Source organism: Ciconia boyciana, chromosome 24, assembly GCF_034638445.1.
Source record: "Ciconia boyciana chromosome 24, ASM3463844v1, whole genome shotgun sequence".
In the NCBI taxonomy this organism is placed as follows: Eukaryota; Metazoa; Chordata; class Aves; order Ciconiiformes; family Ciconiidae; genus Ciconia; species Ciconia boyciana.
This window is the reverse complement of record NC_132957.1, coordinates 6,122,127-6,141,796: the sequence shown is the minus strand read 5'-3', so window position 1 is coordinate 6,141,796 and position 19,670 is coordinate 6,122,127. Positions and strand designations below refer to the sequence as shown.

At 59.1% G+C, this 19,670-nt stretch overlaps 1 protein-coding gene across 2 annotated transcripts; it reads right to left on the bottom strand.

The window, feature by feature from the left end:
- Positions 1 to 373: 373 nt before the first annotated feature.
- On the bottom strand, positions 374 to 19,532 carry POLRMT (RNA polymerase mitochondrial). 2 transcript variants are annotated; one of them, XM_072845891.1, is made up of 21 exons: positions 19,376 to 19,532; positions 18,417 to 18,512; positions 17,077 to 17,744; positions 16,565 to 16,695; positions 13,456 to 13,642; positions 12,811 to 12,960; positions 12,479 to 12,646; positions 11,969 to 12,139; positions 11,023 to 11,262; positions 9,994 to 10,773; positions 9,339 to 9,461; positions 7,237 to 7,359; positions 6,063 to 6,242; positions 5,215 to 5,301; positions 4,801 to 4,914; positions 4,052 to 4,101; positions 3,662 to 3,760; positions 3,255 to 3,327; positions 2,679 to 2,761; positions 2,012 to 2,082; positions 374 to 1,146 (listed from the first exon to the last, which is right to left on the bottom strand). In XM_072845891.1, exons 1-21 carry the CDS (start codon positions 19,431 to 19,433, stop codon positions 1,097 to 1,099), a joined length of 3,702 nt encoding a protein of 1,233 aa, XP_072701992.1. In that variant the 5' UTR covers positions 19,434 to 19,532; the 3' UTR covers positions 374 to 1,096. The 2 variants fall into 2 exon arrangements, with proteins under 2 accessions (XP_072701992.1, XP_072701993.1); XM_072845892.1 differs by lacking the exon at positions 4,801 to 4,914.
- Positions 19,533 to 19,670: the final 138 nt, after the last annotated feature.

The following is a 19,670-nucleotide window of genomic DNA, read 5'->3' as shown; positions in this document are numbered from 1 at the left end:
CTCCAAACATCAACCGCTGCAGGAGCTGGGACACAAACCCAGAGCCCCGCAGCCTGCGCAAGGCCCCAGTCTGAGAGACAGGAGGCTCCTGGCTCAAAACACCAGAGCCAAGGGGATGCAGCCAGCCCCTGCGAGAGCCCTGCTCCCACTGCAGCTGCACCAGCCCGTCTGTGCTGGGGGAAAGCTTTGTCTGTTTCTGCTACAAAAGCATTTCCAGAATGTGACGCCCCTGTGAATAACTAAAGCCCAACCACTCAGCAAAACTGTGGCAGTCTGGGGAGACATCAGTTCCACCTCCCCGGGAAGACAAGGGGAGAGCCCAGGCACCCCGCAGCCTTTAGGCAAAGATGCTGAGAAGGACACAGTTCCCATCTAGTATTTAAAAAAACGTTTTATTTACAGTATCATACACCGCCACCCTGTGTTAGTGGTTTTCCCTGCCTGAGACCCAGAGAGCAGAATTGAAACTGATTCCTGGAAGTGAGAGTCAGGAGCCACAGAAGCTGCGTTACAGCAAGGGCAGTGATAGCACCCAGCAGCTGAAGCAGGGCAGGGAGAACAGCACCTGCCCCACGGCCAAGAGCGGGGCAGGAAAGGGCAGGAGGCTCCCGCTGCAGCCACAGCCGGCTGCCTGCCCCTCCAGGCAGGGTCCTAAGACTCCAGGAGGTCCAAGCCCCACTGGTGGAGAGGGATGGAGAGGGATGGCACCTCAGGACAGGCACTAGCCAGGCAAGCTCTGGAGCTCGCAGCAGTGGTGGGTACATTGTGCCAGGGTAAGGCCTGAGGGGAGCCGGCCCCCTCTACCATCAGCAGAGAGGTGCAGCCCTCCCCCAGGCTTGATGCCCTTGCCCCTTGCCTGGGACACAGGCGGTAACAGCAAACAGTGCAGACACCCAGTCCCCCACCAGCCCCTCACGGCTGCTCCCGTGCTCCTCGAGGAGTCCCAGTTTGCCCTTGGGCAGGTTTCTTTTCCTGGGCTGGCAGCCCTACTCACTTTCCCCCTGAGATGCAGGACAGAGAAGCCTCATGGGCCAGTGCCTACTGCAGCCTCTGAGGCAGCCGGCAGCCCAGAGGTAGTCTGGGGCCCTGCTGGGGCTCAGCTGAAGAAATAGGTGGAATCCATCACCTTCTTCAGGTTGAATTCACCTGGGGGAAGCGAGGGAGAAGAGAGGTCAGAGGAGAGCAGGGTCAGGGCAGGGTGGAGATGGGGCAACTGGGAGAGAAGCTGTTGCGAGCCCCGCTTCAGCTTCCTGCAGAAAACGACTTCAGCTCAGCCCCTGCTGCAGGGTAGGTCAAGACAGCAGGGATCTTAGAGCTCTTCCAGGAACTGATGTCCCTCCAAATTTATCTAGGACAGTGGTAGGAAGAGCAAGGCAGAAGAGCAGAACAGCAGCAAGGCAGGGAAGGAAGAGAGGAGCGCACAGCCTCACGGTACAAACCATCCCTGCCACTGGATTGTGTAGGGCTGACCACGGCAGCTGCTCAACAGCCGCGGAGCACTGGCCTGCTCCGTTTTGCAAAGACAGAACAAAGGTTAGCCAGATGGTCGGGCAGAGGCAGGGCCAAGAGATTAGGGAGAGTTAAACTAATTGCCTTAATCCCATTGCATGTATATCATCTAGATCCTGGCAATTACCATGCCGAGTGCCTCCCTCCCATCTCCAGGCAAATGCCTCGTGGCTGGAAACAGATGGGAGAGGAACGAGACGAGGGACGGGATGAGCTGGGTCAACCTGGGGAAAGTCCCAGGAGCTCAGCTCCAGGGAAGGCAGGGACTGCTCACAGGGATGCTACAGGGGAATGTCTTAAGGCACCACCCTGTGGCTCTGCACTCCAGCACAGGCAGGAAAACCTCATCTTAGGGGACGGCTTTAGCACGGCTGGCCAGCCCCTCCCTATGTCCAGCTTCAGACACCACATGAGCTCAGCGATTTTGGGGGCCACCCCCCATCTCTCTCCCCTCGTCTCCAAACCGCTCCTGAGCTCTGCAGTTCCTGTCCTGTGCTCCTACCTGTCTTGGGGACATTCGAAAGCTGCTCCATCAGTTTCTTCTGCCAGAGGGCTCTAGTCTCTCTGCCGGGGCTGGATGAACCAGAAGGAAAGCAAATCAACACGGGAGCTCTGGGAGAAGGTGCACCCTCCTCTGCTCCCCAGTGCAGGCCCCTGACAACGGGATTTGGCTCCTCCGAACCACGTTACGCACCCTGCGGCAGAAGCAGGAGCCCAGCCCCTGCCACAGCAGCCCTAGGCAGGTGCTGAGGCATCTACAGACCCTGCCCAGGACTGGGCTGGTCTGGGCTGGCTGGCTGGCTCTGGGGTGGTAACAGGGTTAACAGGGCACTGGGCCGACCCAACGTGCGTCTTCACTGCTCGTTACAGCCTCATGCATAGCGGGGAACCCAAGGCACAGGCATTACAGCCCGCCCCAGGCCTGTATGTGGGATTCAAGCACCAAACCCTACTTCAGTTCTGCAGCAAAAGGATGCAGACACCTTGTTTTCACATCGAGGTCTAAGGCAATCTGGGCATCAGTCAAGAAGGAAGCGCAGCTTCCCTCCAGAGCAACCCCCAGGCAGGCGACACAACCCGTGAGCATCTGGGCACAACCACCCCCGGGAGAGGGAATCCGTGTGGGTGGGAAGGACAGTGGCGGGGGTTTGCCAACAGGCGAGGAATACCTGCAGTACTTCTCCAGCATGAACTCGGACAGATCCTGCAGGATCTTCTCGCTGTGCAGAGCCACAAATTGCTGCCGACAGATCTGATCCAGGGAGCAACAGTGAGTCGCAGGTTAACAGGCATTTCCCCCTCCCTCAGTGCTCCTCAGCCAAGACAGGTCAGAGGCGAGGGGCAGGGAGGGCAGCGGGCAGGGGAAGGGGGGCTGCCGGACAAGGGTGAAGGGAATCAGGGTGGGGAGGTGTGAAGCAGAGGCCAACCCCCATTTATACTGTACAACAGCCCTTGCAGCACTCCAGGGGAAAGAGCCCACCGCAGGACAGAGGCACTGACTCTGCTAGGCCCTGTGTTTAGCACTGATTTACAGGCACAGATTCTCCCTCACACGCTCCTTGAAGGGTGGGAGGAGACGGGACTACAGCGCCAGGAAGTCAGCCAGCAAGCACCCCAGGTTCACCTCGCCTGGGTAAATACATCAGTCTACGGAGCAAAGCCCAGGGGAGGCAAGGGCTGGCAAGCACCCAGAGGACAGATCAGCAAGATCCCTGCTCACAAGGGACCTGGGAGGACACTTTTACCTGGTTCATGACGTCCACAGTGAGCGCGTGAGTCCAGTAGCAGTCGTGGACTGAGACGAAGGTCAGGCCCCGCCTGGGAGGCAGCAGAAGGTGCCATGAAGTAGAGCTGAGAGCCCCCTCTCCGCCATGTCCCCTACCCCACGTAGGCCCTCTTGCTGGGACGTAAGCAGGGACCACGCAAGGAGGGGGACTCCCTGCACAGCACCTGCACATCTTCAGAGAGAGATGGCTAACCCCACGATCTCCCTGTCCCTGCCGCCTCCTCTCAACCCTTCTCTGCCAGAAGGCCCAAACACCCACCCACCAGGGAAACCTCTTTCCCCTATCGCACGCCTTGCCCTGGTAACACTCTCCCAGCAGGGACCGAGTCCCGGAGCCAGGGAGAGCCCCATCTGCCTGCTCCCTACCTGAGGCAGTGCAGAGCCGTGAGCATCATGTGCGTGGAGTCCAGGGAGTGGATGAAGTTGGGTGGGAAGGCATTCTTCTGCTTCACTGTATCAGGCTTCCTGCAGCACAGAGCGGGAGATGGGAGGAGCTGGGGCACTTCCAGCGCCAAAGATGAGTGCCAGCACAGAGCCAGTGCCAGCCGAGAGCTGGGGCTGATGGCAGTAGCCCTCGAGGGCCCCAAGGCCCTGCTGAAGCACAGGACCCCACTCCTCCGGCTGGCTTTTTGCAGCTCGGGGGGATACCAGGAACTTTGGCACTCATTGGCAGGTTCCACTGATGGGAAGGTTTTGTCCCCGAAGCACAGGCTGGGGACAGCAGGGGCTCAGTAGAGGCTGTGGTTTCATACTTACTGGTTGCTGCTGGAGTTTTTCACACTCAAGTTCTGCATGCCGCAATTCAGCTGCGGGGAGAGAGAAAGGGGATCGGCTGTCACACTGCACTGCCCAGCCAGCACAAGGTGCTGAGCACTGCCCCGTACTTCTGGAGAGGGGATCATGCTGACCACGAGCTACTCCGCTCTGCAGGAAATGTCCCTGGCTGCAACAAGGGACCTGGGCAGGGACCTTTCCAGGGCATCCCAGTCACCATGGCAGCTGTCACTCCTCAGGGACACCTTGTCTGCTTCCCCTCCCGAGGATGCTGGCAGGCATCCTTCACCCCTTCCCAGTGATACACTGATTCACCCCTACGAGGGCTAAGAGAAGGGCTCCTGGAGGTGAGCGGCTGCGAGGACGAGACAGGCTGGGGAGATGTGAGTCAGTGCAGCAGCGCGTGGGAGGCGAGAGCAGCGAGACTGAATCACACGAGCCCTGAGGAAGGCTCCTCGGTGCGGGGAACGGGCCCATGCCCCAGCTGCCTGAGTGGGACGGGAGCAGCAGAGCTTCCTCACCAGCCCACCCACACACTCCAGTCTCTGCAGGGAGCAACGAGGCTGGAGGATGTACCTGCACACACAAATCCTACCTGCTCTGCAGGCTCACCCGCAGGTGATGCCAACCTGCCGGGCTTTAGCTTGCTGCCTCGAAGCCCGGCTGCCCTTTCCCTGCTCCCCACCACGGCAGAGTGAGGGGTAGATGGGTCCCACACACCAGAAACTCACCACAGTGGAACTGGACCGATAGTAGGGCTGCACAATGGGGAGACCCAGCGGCGTGACCCACTCCACCGTCCGTCCCGACTGGGCAATGAGCTTGGCACTGTCCGTCAGCCAGTTCTTTAGCAGAGGGAAGCGGGAAAGAAAGCAGCTGGAGTTAGTACGGGCAGTGGGGAGACCCCATCCCCTCCCAGCACAGGCAAGCCCGACTCCTGTCGCCGACTATGACAGTGCAGCACTTACGGGGGAGTTTGGCCCTGCAGCAGGCACAGTCCCACACCTCTGGGCTGGGACAGGAGGATCCTCTCTGGGCTGGGACCCACAAGAACCATCTCTCCCCATGGAGCATCCCCTGGTTTATGCGTGGGTGGGCCAGGGAAGAAGAAAAGGCAGAGAGATAAGAGGAAACGGGCACCTTACCTGGATATCTCGAGTTGCTGAGAACATCTCCTTGATGCTATTGAACACCTGCTTCACGAGGTAGTGAGATGCTTCCCACAAGTATTCCTGCACAGACCAAAGGCAGAGCGAGGGGTCAGGGAAAGGGGCAGCAAAAGATGCTAAGCAAAGTGATGGGACCTCGGGTAAGCTAAAAGAGCATCTCCCTGCTCTCTGGTGCCTCAAAATTGCCTCCATCACAGACTGTGCTAAGTCTTGAGCTGTTGCAGATGGCTGTGGGTTGTGATAGAGGGAGGCTGAGATCAGCATTTCAGACGGCTCCTTGCCCGAGGACAGGCTGATCTCTGTGTAACGTTCCTGGACGAACAGGAGGCTCTCGCTGCCTCATCTGCCCAGAAACAGCAGAAACACTCCCAGCACCAACCTGCCACGGCAAATCACCCACTCAGCACGGACTGTCTCACAGTGGGGTCAGAGAACAAGAAACAGGCACCAGGAGGAGCAAGCCTCCAACAGCTCTGCTAGAGGCAAGGGCCACTTCCAGAGGGAACAGCACAGCCAGAAACCTTGTTTTGCGTCTGGCTGTCATGCCACCAAGCTGGGGCCCAGGAAGGATGAGGTGCAGCCCCACCTGAAGAATCCCTCCCCACCCACAAGTACCGGCAGACAGCTCTCCTGCAGGCTGGACAAGCCTGGCACAGGCATGGGGGCTCAGTCCTGCACGTCCCTCTGCTAGCTGAGATTTGGGGGGGTGAGGAGAGAGCGAGGCAGGAAGGAAACCCACAGGAAAGGCAGTGCAGGTACCTCTCCCAGCAGGGACTGAGAGCTGAGGAAAACACTGCTGGGGGAGGCCAGGGCAGACACGCTACCTCAGGGAACTCGTCAATCTCCTTGAGACGCTTCTCTATCTGCAGCCGCCCGCCGTAGCGTGTGACACCGTACACCACTGTCATCACCGTCTGCTTCACCACCTTGCGGCTGACGAAGCCTTGCAGCACCTGGGCGACCTTCACCCCCTGTTCAGCATCCTTCTTCCGAAACTCCTCCACCTGAGGAGGAGAGCACCCCAGGAGGTCACCCCACCCTGAGCCATGCTGGTCCAGGCCCCCTCCATGGCTGGGAGAAAGTCAGGGGAACGACATGAGACCCTCCCAGCCGTGCGCTGCCTGGCTTGAACTCCTGTCAGAAACCCTGCAGCCCACCTGCACCAGCCCTGCTTAACAGAGATCATCTGCTGAAGGAATCAAGAGGCATCCGGATCTCACAGATAACCGTGCCCGTGGGGACCAGAGCTTTCCACTGCTGCCTCAGCAGAGCAGCGTCACTTGGCAGCTGGGTGGTGCCGGACATCACAAGGACATGGCACTAGGACTGCGGCTCAGGACTCAGGTTCTCCCGCCTCTGCCACCCCCAATGATAACTCTGAGCAAACCATGCACCCTCCGTGTGCTCCTCCCACCCTCTGGTGCAGTGCTGCCTGGATTAAACGTGCTGAGACCTAGAAGGGAGAGCCAGGGGTTCAAAGACAGTTGAGCGAGTCTGGTAGATCTCAGCACACTTCCCAGCAGACTCATTTCACATCATGTCTTGCCAAGAAAACTGAAGACTTAGCAGCAGTGCCAAAGGCTGAATCTCTCCCCCCTCCCTCCTACCCAGCTCAAAGGAAGAAAATCCCATCACCTGCAGGCCAGCCAGCTGTGACCAAGAGATGAGGAACACTCTCTGCTCTCTTCCACCTCTCTACCCGACTTCTCCCAGAGTTCACGCAGGATAAGTGAGGACAACAGAAATCCCAGTGGATTTCTCATAGCTACCTCTGCAAGGGCAGATGTCCAGCCAGATCCCCACTGCAGCTGCTGCAGTGGTTCCCATTCAGGGAGGGAGAGACTCTCTGCCTGCGACCAGCTCATGCTTTCCCAGCCCTCTGTACGCTGGTCTTACCTCGACCTTTCTCCCTGGGAGCTGGAGTGACCCTGTGCAAGACGCTGGCAAGGGGGAGGCCCATCCAAGAGGACACCTCCCCGTGTCCCCCCTGTGCCTCACCTGCTGGGCCACCGCACTGTAGACATCCTGGGGGACATTGCAGGGCATCAGGTTGACGGAGCTGGCGCCAATAAGGTCCCGGCCAAGAGCTGCGTAGTGCTGCAGACCATTGCAAGAGCCATCCTGCGTGCGGGAAGAGAGCAGGGTGGAAACAAGGTGTTAGCGTGTGGATGGAGCCCTGCTCATCCACCCCTGCTCAACAGCACAGATACACTTGGCTCAGGTTATTGCCATTTTTCCCTTTCTTTGGACAGGTTTCCAGCTGATCTCCCAGCAGTGGCCAGGGCCACACCACTTCCCATTTTCCTTCTAGCCAGTTTTCCTGTCTGGGTCTCATCACTAGCTACTGCTGCCCATGAGATTGGAAAAAAGAAAAGCTCACATCACACTGCCCCCTCCACGCATTTTCAAAGACATCGGAGCTCTGTGGAAACACTGGAAAACAGAAAATTCGGAAAACAAATCTGCCTAGGATGCTAAAAGAAGCCCCAAGAGCCGGCAGTCAAAACAACCTCAGAAAACCCAGGAGCGGGATCAGAGGCAGGAAGAGGCAGGGCAAGCCAAAGAGCACTCAGCGAGCCACAGCTGACGCCAAGGCTCCAGCTAGCCATGCTGCCTCTGCTCCGCGGCTGATGAAAACATCCTTCTGACAGAAACCAGCTCCGACCCAGCCTTTCCCAAAGCTGCAGTTACAGAGGCATGCCGACTGATCTGTCACAGCAGCTGCCCTGACAGCCCTCCTGGGACCAAGATCAGCTTGGATGAGATAGGCAGGAGCTGAACGATGGCGTGGGAAGGTCCTGCTGTTCCCCAAACAGCACCAGCAGAAACGCTTCTCACAGAAGACGTGCTGCTGCTTTGGACCGTCCCTGCTCCTCCTGTGCTTGGGCTCTGCCTGGCCAAAGGGAGCCTGCAGCTGCCGGCACGATCAACCCTCCTCTCCCCCTCCTCCCCACACCCTGCAGTGCAGCAAGTTGCAGAGCAGAGAACTGACAGGGCTCCGGCAGCCCTGCTGCAGCAGAAGAGCTGCCTCTATTAACCAAGCGCTGATGACTCAGGTGGAAAGAGACTCGGGTGCCCTCCAGAAGAAGTTCTTGCTTGAATTTCATTAACGGCACTCTCCACACACCCCCGACTGCTCTCTTGATCTTTTGTTGTCATAACAGTATCAGTTTAGACAGTCTCATACATATTCCAGACCATCGCTACTGGCAGAATACACCCCCATTCTCCCCCCCACTTCAGTAGGGCCACCTGATCTCCTAATGATATAAATGAGCAAACCCCTCTCACCAGGAAAACAACCCATCGTTGTCTCCCATGCAGCAAGGGGATTTACCAGTGCAGACAGATAGCTGGCTGGGCAGCGGCTGCAGAGCGCGCTGCAGATCTGCTAGGACGCAGCAGGGAGAGGGGGCCGAGCGCTGGCTGCCGGGAGCGGCTGCCTGGCTCCTCTCTCTGGCTGGGAAGGACGGATGCCTTCAGAGAGCTGAGCAGCACCTGAGCAACTGCACTTGCCCTGCTCAGAGTGTGGGCACATCTGGGACCAAGCAGGGACAGGGCACATGGTGAATGACGGCCATGTCACTGAATGCAGGGGGCAGAGATCAGCCCTTCTTCAGAGGTCCAGGCCTCCCATCTTTTGCTCCTGCAGAGCTGCTTGGCTCCAGCCTCAGAACAGGAGCAGAACAAAGGTCCCCAAAGCCTCAGCACAGCCCCGAGCACTTCAGACAGGCAGGTGCTGCCATGCCATGTCCCACCCAGCCAGGGTTGGGCTGACTGCCAGCCCTGATCCTGCAGCTGGAGAAGGTAAGACTGGCCTGGCTCTCACCCTGCGGGCAGCTGACGGTGATCTCCCAGACAGGCCCTGCTCCAGCCAAAGGAAGCAAAGCAGCACTTAACTGTACCGGCTCATTAATGGCTGCATGCAGCAGCAAATTACTGAGTTCAAGCCAAGATGCCTGTAGACTGCACTCCCACCCTTAAGAAAGCCTGGCCACATGGCATAGTAAATGCAGCACTGGAGACCTGGATGCTTCTGCCCTGCCTGTTTTCCTCCCCCAGCTCAGCCACACAGGCCATACGGATCCGTTGCCTCCCACCTGGTGAACCGGGAAGTGAGAGATGTAAGCTGCTGGATCCGGGGACCTTGAGGCCTTGGTGATTTCCATACAGCACGCCAAAGCTTGCCAGGGCTCGTCGGTGTTCATCCACCACTTCCTGCCCTGGGAACAGGAAAGCACAGGCTGGTAGGAGCAGGCAATGCTCTTGTGGCACCCCAAAGCAAAGGCAGGAGCCCCTGCGCTCTCGGGATACACTGGGCAAGGCACCTTCTCCCACCATGCCTCCATTTCCCTAATATTTCATCATGTTTTCAGACAGAAATGTGTTATTTAGGAAACTCTGCAATGCTTTGTTTCCCTTTTTCCTCTCAAAGCGTTATCTTCCAAAATGTTTTTGTTTCAAAATGATTTGCTTTCCATTTTATTTTACTTTCTAGAAGCTAAATAAGAGGAATGTTTAAGTCTCCTCTGAAATTAAAGACAACACTGATCCCTTTTTTCCTTAGCATATTTGGACAATTCCTGTTTGCACTCCAACAAAGAGGAACTTCCCTGCTTTTCAGTTCGGTCACTGAAGGGGAATCTCCCAACCCGCCTGGGGCTAGCTGCAGGCTCCTGGAGCCCACGCTATTCCCTCGCAGTTCAGGGTCCCACCACTCCACCCCGAGAGCGAGCAGAGCCGTTCCCCACGTACCGTGAGCGGGTGGTCGGCCGAGTCCAGGATCTCCTCCATGATTTCATTGGCATACTCCAGCCGCTCCTGCAGGGCACTCTTCTTCTTCAGCCCCGTGAGGTTAATGAGGTGGATCTTCAGCCAGTCAAGGCCCTTGGGCCCCAGTGGCCTTCCCTCTGCAAAAAGCAGGATGGCCCGGGTGACATCGTTACCGAGGTGGTTGAAATAAGGTGGGCAAGGGTAAGTCCTGCCTCGGAAGTCCATGTTGTGAGGAAACCAGAACACCTTGTCCCTGACGTAGTTGGCGATGGAGAGCTTATAGAGCGCATCCATGCGCAAGCTGTGCATTTCAGCTGTCTTCTTCTTGTACAGCAACAACTCTTGCTTCTGGGACTTGTTCCAGGTAGAGGAATTGCTGGGAGCAGCAGGAGGCCTGGGGGCCTCAGAGATGGGTGGTGGGATGTCCAGCTTCTCATTGCCTTTGTCATTGAAGATGGAGATGATGATATCCAGCACTGGCTGGTTAATCTTCCAGGCACAGTTGCCCAGCTGGTTCAGGGCATCCAGCACAGGGTGGAGGTTCACCGGAGGACACTGCTCCAGGAGCAGCTGGTGCTGGATGGCCCCATCCACAAAGCGCATCAACTTGGTGTCATTCAGGACAAAGGCACCAAAGTGGGGGGAGGTCCAGGGTACCGGGGGGCACAGCATAGGTATGGCGGAGGAATTAAAGGTCAGCAAGGTCTCTGCAGCATCTGACACAATCTGGGAGAAGATGGGATGGGGCTTTATCAGCCCAACCTGGAGAGAAGAATCAGAGAGGTGAAGGTCAGCAGTAGAGGATTAGGGCTGGAGTCAGGAAGAGCATGTGGTCAATCAGCCAATACATAACGATCATGCTAAGTACTGACACTGTCCGCACAGAACCAGAGGCTCCTCTAAGGGTCCCTGAGCAGGAAAGGTGGCAGGGAGGGAAAAGAGCCTTCCAAAGGCCTGGTTCCAATGAAGAGGTGACCTGCATGGTACCAGAGCCCCCAGGACAAGGCTCACCTGCCAGCTGCTGCGGAAGGAGTAGATGTGGTAGAGGACAGGGATAAGCTTGTGCTCCAGGCGAGGATTGAGGATGTTCCTGGGCACCTTGACAGCCTGCACCAGGAGTTCCAGCATGTGCATACCCAGGCGCATGAGGAGCATGTACGGCCAGCTGCAGTCCTTCAAGTTCAGGGAAGGCCCAAAGCCTGCTTCTGCCACCAGCTTCTCCCAATATTCCCGTGGCAAGTACTCGTCAGGCTGGGAGGTGGAAGGAGAAAAACCGGGTCAGCTGGAGGGGCCAGCCATGCTGCTCCCAGGGGGTTTGCTGGATGGGACCTATGTACATGGAGCATGGCTCTGAGAAGGACCCTCCTGCCTCTGTGTCCCTGTGAGGTCCTCCCTGACAGGGGTACTTGGGGAAGGACTGCCGACATGGCTGGGGCAAGCCCAACGGCGAGAACCTGCTTCTGCTGCAGGCCAGGACAGCGGTGCTGCAAACCCCTTCCTCTCGCCACATCCCTGTGCTGACACCCTGTCCCCACACCATCCTGACCCTCCTTCCCAGACTGCAGATCTGCCTCCCCTGCCATGCCACATGCAGACGGCTCTGGGAACAACCTGCTCATCCGGCCCTCGAGCTGCCCAGATCGGTGGCCTTGGCCCCTTTCTCCCCTTCCGTCCTGCCCTGCAGAGCACACCCTCCTCAAGGCTCCAAGGCATCAACTCTGCCGATTTAAAACCTTCAGGCTCAGAAATACCCGCTGCTGTGCCAGACCCGACCTGCCCGTTGCCATGGGGCAGGGGCCCTGCCTAGTGCTAGATGGGGCCGTACCGGTTCTGGTGGCCTCTGCAGCAGCAGATTCCCAGAACCTGGACCTTGTGCTTGCGAGGAGGTGGACAGATTGCCTCACCCCGTCTCTGCTCTGCTGCTCTGTAACCCACAGGCCCCAGGACCCCCCTCTACCTGGCTGTCCTTTGCCAGCAGGTGGATGTAGTCCTCATAGACCTCCTGCACCTTCTCCAGATGACGGCTGCGCAGCTTCCTCTGGGTGACATATCTGTTGTAGACTTTGGAGCCCAGCTCCCTGGCCAAGACAGCCAGGGATTCTCCTTGTGGAGAGAAGGTGTTGAGGATCTGAGAAAGGGGAAGGCAAAGAGGGTCTTAAGGAGGGAGGAACAGAAAGACAGAGCAGAGAGACAAAGCGGGAGTTAAAGCCCCTGTGTGGGGAGCATAGAAAGATGCTGATTCCCGTGATCCTGAGCAGGTGATGAGGAAGGAAACGTGGCCAGGATAGAGCAGGGGCTTCTCTGCTCAGCACAGGGAGCAGAGACTTCACCTAATAACCTGGGCAAACTTTGAGGCTCATGTTCTGATTCTGCTGGCCTGAGCAGGACATCAGTGCTTTGCAGCAGCCCTATGGCTGTCCGGGCAGCCCCGTTCCTGTGGCTCTGCGAGGGCAGGGCAGGGTCCTACCTGCAGCATGATGCCCACGTACTCCTCGTCCGGCAGCAGGCACAGGTAGGGGTAGAGAATGTTGTACCCTGACACCGTCTTGAGCTGGGACATGTTGCGCTTTGACTTCTGCAGGGCCTGAAGGATGGAGTCATGCCACCGGGAACGAAGGGTGGCCAGCAGTTTGCGCTACACAGAAATGGAAGCAAGACAGTAATGCTGTGGTGAGAGCGTGTCACCAGGGAGCTGCCCCCCTCTTTAGGCCACCGACCCCTGCCGCTCTCCCACAGGTCCCGAAGGCTGAACGGCCCCCCTTCCCTCCAGACATGCAGCCCCCAAACTCTGAGCTTTACCGCTTTAATGGCTTGTGGGGTCACGGGTTTGGTTGACTCCACTGACTCGATGGTTACAGTGCTGTCCAGCTCCAGCTCCACCTGCTGCTGAAAGCGCTCCTGCAGCTCCTGCACAGAGAAATCCAGCTTGGGGTACGACACCAGCTTCTCCTGCAACAAGAGTGAGACATTAAGTGCCAAAAGCCAGAGGAAGAGAAGATGTGCTCATTCTCCCAGCTTCCCTGCAAGAGGCATGTGGTATGAGTCCCTGTTGAAGGCACCTTTCTGGGACCTCCGAGTCCAGAGTCTCTGGCTGGCAAACCCCAGGGAGTCTGGAGTAACAGGCCTCTCCAGAGGCTGCTCTGTTCCTGTGTCATGGTCAAGCACACCCCGCAGACACCCCCTCCAGCATATGAAGGTCACCTCCAGCCCCTCCTGCCAGCCCTCGGCTTCTCTGTTCCTCTCTGAGGCTGTCGGTAAGGCTATTCACTTCCTCAGAACAAGGAGCTGCCCAATGATCCGCGTGGGCTATTGAGCAGAGATCGGGCTAAAAAGTTCTTCCCACATGACAGTCCTGGGCTGGACCTGAGGACACCTGTGAACACCATTTGGCCAGCTCCAACACCCCTCTGAGCTGCAGAGACATCCCTGATCTCTGTGGCTTACTTTGGAGTAGAAGTCCTGGAGCAGAGAAGACTTGCAGGTCTGGGGATTGGGTGGAGTGGGCAGCTGGTAGCTGGGCTGGACAATCCTGATGGCCCTCAGCACCTTCTCCTTCTCATCTTCCTCAAACAGGCACTTTTGGAAGAGCTCATCCACGTGGAAGCCATCGTTCTTCAGCTGCTGCACACATCTGAAGAGGGGCAGATAAGATAGGCTTAATCTTTCACAGGGGACTGTGTGTCTTGGGAAAGAAATCAGCCCATAATGAGGCAGGGAACAAAGTTTTTTTTAACAGAAGACTAAGCATGGAGAAGTGGAGACAGATGGGGGTGACCCCTTCCGAGGATCCAAGAGCCTTGACTGTGTCAGGCTTTTCCCTCCTCACTTGTGCCCTCAACAGCATCACCCGGACCCACGGGAGACACGCCACAGGACAGAGAGCCACCCCTCCCAAATCCCTGGCAGCCACAAAAGCAAAACTCTCTCCTAAAGCAGGGCTTGGGGGCTGGCACCCACCAAGAATTAGCTCTGAGCACAGGGCAGAAGACTGATACACGGCTCCAGGCCATTCCAGGAGGGCTAGTGGGGCCTCCCCATGACGGGTGGTTCCCAGCACCTTTCCTCTGTGCCACCCTTCATGCCAGCAGCTGCAGGAGGGTGCAACCTCTCGCACTCGCTGGAAAGGCTCTGACAGCCCCGGGGAGCGGGATGTGCCCCCCGCACTTGCCCTGGGATGCCTCTTCCTTTCTCCTGCATGCTCCTCAAAGCACGCTCCACACAGCAACCGCCGAAAGCTTTGCAGCAACTCGTGCCTGACCGCACCAATGTCTGCTCAGCCCCAGATGGGGGAATAATGGTGCAGAAATGGGCATAACCAGGAAACCCCAGAAGGCAGATGCCTCAGTCCACCAAGAGCACGACTGTCGGGCAGCCTGGCATCAGGATGCTGTCCTGCGGGAACACGGGAGCTCTCTCTGCCCTCTGCGCACAGCCAGGAGACAGCTCTCAGGGCTGCAGGAGCCGGTGGGGTGGGAGCTGCCTCCAGAGCACAGCCCGTCCCTACAAGGTCACCTGCCTCAGGTTACAGCAATCAATTATCCACTCCTCCAGCTCACACCTTTGCTGAGCAGGCAGCTTTCACCTTCACACTTGGGTGGGGAGACTGAGCTCCGCTGCTGCTGTGAGACTGAGCAAAGAGATGCAGGTTCCTTCACCCTCAAATAACCCTGCCCTCCCCTCCAGCCCGAGGCAGCAGAAGGGAACCCACGGGGCTGGTCACAGCTTGGGCAAAGGGGCAGGGGACTGCGGTTCATGCACTGAGCCTGGGAGTCAGGGCACAGGAGCACGGCTCGCAGGGCTGCAGCAGGAACAGCCTGAGCACCAGGAGCGGCCGCAGCGCCTGCGAAGAAGCTCTCTTCCCAGCAGCCCCCATCGCTGCCAGGGACCAGAATCCCCTGCACGCACCAAGATCTCCCACTCCCCAGCCCCACCAAGGATGCTGTGGGACCGCATCCTCCTGGCTCTGCCAGGCTGGAGCCGGGATCCAGGGCGCAGCAGAGCCCAGAGCCCCACCTGCTGACTGGCCCGGCCCGTGCCAGGTGACACTGGAGGGAGGACAGGCAGACCCGGGTGACGGTGGCACCAGCCAGGCCCCAGCCCAGGCCCCGATCAGCCACAGAAAGCAAAACAGGCAGGAGGGAGCCCCGGGCAGCTTTGGGAAAGCGTTAAGACCCCAAGAGGTGACAAACAGCACCCTGAGCCAGATCTGCAACGCGCCACGAATCCTGCTGCTGCGTGCGCCCCAGCTGCATTTCGGTACGTTTGGGAGCGGGCAGGAGCTTTGCTGAGGAACAGCTCTACATCTCTGCAGAGCCACTCTCCCAAAAACTACCCCGCAGCAGCCCAGTTAAAACAAGCAACTCCCACCTTACACCCTCAAAGGGACCCTGCAGTCTGGGAGCAGAGCGAGAAACAACCCCCATCTCGCCCGCTCCCGGCACAGGCTCAGCGCTCCAGGCCACGCTGCTGCCGTGTCCAGCTGGGAGAGCACATTTAGGAGAGGAAGGGAAACGAGCTCGTACCCACACACGCAGTGCCAGCAAACAGAAACAGTTGTGGGGAAACACACACACGCCCTGGCGGGGCTTGGGGTTGACAAATCCGTGCAGGTGTGCTATAAACATCCGCCTATAGACAGCCCTACAGGTGCACTGCTGTATTGACGCAACACCCACACACCCAGGCAGGAAAGTCAATGCCAGTCGCTTCTAAATCAGCTGACTGTAAGACGTTCACTCAGAGGCATCTAGAACTTGTTAGCCAGCCAAGGGACACATGAGGCCAGTGATAAATCCCCGAACCACCCAAGGCTGTTTGTGCAGCATTAGCAGATCACCAGAGCGCTTTCTCCATCCTCTGGCAAGGCAGCTGGCTGTGCTACCAGACCCAAGCACTGCCCCTAGACCCAGCCTGCCGGGATCTCGCAGGGCTCCTTCAGCTCCTCGCTTTGGGTCCGACACTTATTCTGCCCATTATGCTCCACAAAATCCATCTGAATCTCCTGATTGCACTCCTCCAGAGAGCTAGTACCCTGCAAAGCCAGCTGTTGGCTGAGCCTACCAGGAAGGGCAAACTCCACAGAGGTGCTGCAAAAACAAACGGAGAGGACATTCCTACTGGGCAGTGATGGAGGGGCCAGTGGGAGAGAGATGCCCAGGATGGGTGCAGAACCAAGGAGTACCTGACCAGAGAGACGCTGCTCCCAGCCCAGGGAGCTGCTCTGCGAGCTCTGGGGGGAGCAGACACAGCTCTCTCCAGAAGCAAGGTTGCTCTCACCGCCTACATCTCCTTTCTCTGCAGCATCTCAGACAAACTCCCTAGCAGCTGGGAGTGGCAAGGAGGGCCCGCTGTGGGAGCCCTGCCCGCCCCTAGATCTGGCCACGGGAAGCAGATCAGAGCACCCAGACGTGCACGCAGCAGGGGCAGGCCTTCCCAACCCCAGGCCAGCGCAGCTCCTTCCCAGAGCAAGCTCCCAGTTCTCCCAGCACAGCGGCAGGCTGTGGAGATGCCGCCCGGGGCTTGGCAGCACCCTGCGGCAGGTGAAGTGTGTTACCTCCAGATGGCTTTGGTGGACGACTGGCTCCGGCCCATGCATTCCAGCACTGCCGCGTAGGAGTCCAGGCTGGGCCGGAGACCGACGGACTCCAGCATGGAAAACAGACGGTTGATGCGCTGCAAGCGGCCCTGCGGATGAGAAGGGAAGAGGGCTGTGGACACAGACACCAGCAGCCCCAAATCACAGCTTCGCGCCCCTCTGCTCCTGTTCAAATTTAGCCCTGGCTGTCCTGCCCCATCCCCTTCTTCCCCTCAAAGCCACCTCAGAGGGATCAGTGGCCTGATTCAGTGGCCTCCCATCAGCTCCATCCCTCTCAGCAAAAGCCAAACCCTCCTTGAACACTTGTTGAAGGCAGATGTGACAAACACAGATAAAACAAACACAGATAAAACCATGACCACTGCTTCTATAAGCACGAGGCTCTTCCTCCTGAGCCAGCCCCCCCTCTCCCCCTCGGCCACCCAGAAAACCTGACAGCCAGACGAGAGCAGCAGCCCCCAGCTCGGTACCTTTCTTGCCCAGCTACGCATCACGATGTTGTACGCATTGACATTCAAAAGCTTCCTCTTCACAGGGGAGCTGTGGTACAAGAGAAGGAGCCTCTCAGCCTTCTCTGGCTGCTGCAAGAAGAGGAAGCACTCGAGGTTGGACTGGATGGTCTGCTGCAGGATCTTGTACTGGCTGCCGTCCTTGTCCTCCAGCACCCTCCGAGGCCTCTGCACCTTTGCACCCTCCTTCACTGCTGCCACCCTGGGCTTGCAGTGGGCGTAGACACTGTGGGGGCCAGCGTGGCTCCAGCTCCAGGCAGCAGCAGCCACTTTACCCTTTGGGCTCTTCAGGCTCTTCTTGGCTTTAGTTTTGGCCTTTGCCTTGCCCTTTGGTTTGGCCTTGGCCTGGCTCCCCAGAGCCTGCTGGGAGGCAGCGATGGATAACTTCCGCTCCACCTTCAGCTGCCGGATGTACATCTCCTTCTTCAACTTCTCAACCCAGCTGCTGGGCCGGGCCAGGCTCTCATCCCTTCCTCTGGGAGCGGGCTGCTCTTCCGCAGGGCCAGGAGCCACCACATTCTGCAGCGGGTCCTGGTACTTGCCATTCCCCAGCGGGGCCAGCTCCACTTTGTTGACCGTCACCTCCGGGACGTTACTGGCTTGGAGCTGCTTCACTCGAGCTTTCAGCACTGCCGGGAAACACACAGCCAGGGAGAGGTGAAGGGATGCAAGGCAGGGCAGAAGGTTGTGTCCTACCCCAGGGCCTCGCCTCCAGGAGTGCCCAGGAACACGTTCAGGAAAAGAGGGTCCACACGAGGACTTCCTCCCTCCTTGGCCAGCCCTCCTCCCAGCAATCAGCTGCTTTGACCACTGTCTTTCTGGGATCCACCCATGTGCTGTGCCCCATCCCAGCATCCCAGGGAACCCAACAATGTCACTGCAAGGGAAAAAGCACCAGCTCATGCTTGTCTAACCTGCTGCCTGGTCACTTCGCTGGGCCTCTCTCCAAGGACCTCATGTCCTCGGCTCACCAAGGCAGAGCGCCCAAAGCCAGGGCACGTTCCAGGTCAGTCTGCAGGGCCCTCACACGCCCTGGAGGGACTCTTCTGCTCTCCCTTAGGACCACTCTGTGTTTTACAGCAACTCAACGCTCCCTATGGGTAGGGTAGGCCTCCAGGTCCTTGGGACAGGACGGAACTTGCTCAGGGAGGCCAGCAAGTCCATGGGAAGCCCCACATCCTTATCCAGGCTACAAGTATTTCCAGTGCCAGAGATCTTTATGGCTACACAGAATGGGAAGACTCCTAGAAAACTTCCCAGACACTGAACAAGGGAAACCCCTGCAGCTCTCCCCAGCTCACCTTCCAGCAGCTCTGTTCTCTCGCAGATGGCATTTCTGCTCGCCTTCTCCTTGGCGCTGGCAGAGGAGTAGTTCCTGAGAACACTCCATGGGATCCCTGCAGCAGAAAGACACAAAGAGCAGGAGGTCAGAGGAGGCTTCACCCCTTACACTGCTCACTGCCCCACAACCCTGCCCCACGCCACGGCTGGGCCCCAGCTGGGCAGTGGGGAGGGCGAGTGGCGTTTCTCAGCTCAGCTTGCAGGTCCCAGCAACCTCAGCAGCAGTGCCACAGAAGGGCAGGGGCCAGCTCCATGCCAGCAAGTGACAGGGACACCCCCCTCGCCCCCGGCTCTGCTCTCTTGGAGGGAACATGACCCCAGGGACGCCACAAACCCCAGCTCTGTTGCACGGGGTGACAAGACCCCAGCAACCCCCAGAGCAGGCAGACTCGATCCCACAGCAGGGACAGGACCCCAGAGACCCCCACTTCTATCCTTAGAGAATGACAATGCCCCAGGAGAGCCACAGCCTCCATCTCTGTCTAGGGGGGAGCTCATGATGCAAAATGCCCCTCATAGTTCCCACCTCTGTCCCAGAGGGGGGTTCGGGATGCCAGGGATGCCCACAACCCCAGCGCTGTCCTGGGGGGATGCCCAGGATCACAGGGACCCCACAGCCCCAGCTCCCTGCCCACGGCTGAGGTCAGGCCTCCGGGACCCCACAGCTCCAGCTCCGCCCCGGGGGCGGAGGGGCAGGACCCCATGGACCCTCCGCCCCACTCCCTCGGGACTCCGCGGCCTCAGGCCCCGCTCCGGCCCCGGTGCCCGGCCGGGCCCCAGCCCCCGTTCCCGGCCCCGCTCGACCCCGGTGCCCGGTGCGGCCCCGGCCCCACTCGACCCCGGCCCCCGGCCCGGCCCCGGCCCCGCTCGACCCCGGCCCCGCTCGACCCCGGCCCCCGGCCCCGGCCCCGGCCCTCACCCACGCCCCGCAGCCGGGCCGGGCCCAGCAGCGCCGCCCGCAGCCGCAGCAGCGCCATGGCCCCGCGCTACGCCGCCATGCTGCGCCGCGCGCCCCCACTGCGCAGGCGCCGCGCGATGCACGCCGGGAGCGGGAGTTGCGCCGCGCCGGACTACAACTCCCATGATGCAGCGCGGCCGCGCCCCGCGCCCCCTGGCGGCCGCGGCGGCCCCGACGGGACGGGACGGGACGGCAACGGAGCGGGGGGCGGGACACGGCGGGGACGCGGGGGAGACACGGCACTGCCCCGCGCCCC

Coding starts and splice junctions, on each gene's coding strand:
- POLRMT (XM_072845891.1), bottom strand. CDS start 19,433: ATGGCGCTGCTGCGGCTGCGGGCGGCGCTGCTGGGCCCGGCCCGGCTG. Junction 7,360..9,338: donor CTCACTTCCCGGTTCACCAG/GTGGGAGGCAAC, acceptor TCCCGCACGCAG/GATGGCTCTTGCAATGGTCT. Junction 3,761..4,051: donor AAAAACTCCAGCAGCAACCA/GTAAGTATGAAA, acceptor TCTGTGCTGCAG/GAAGCCTGATACAGTGAAGC.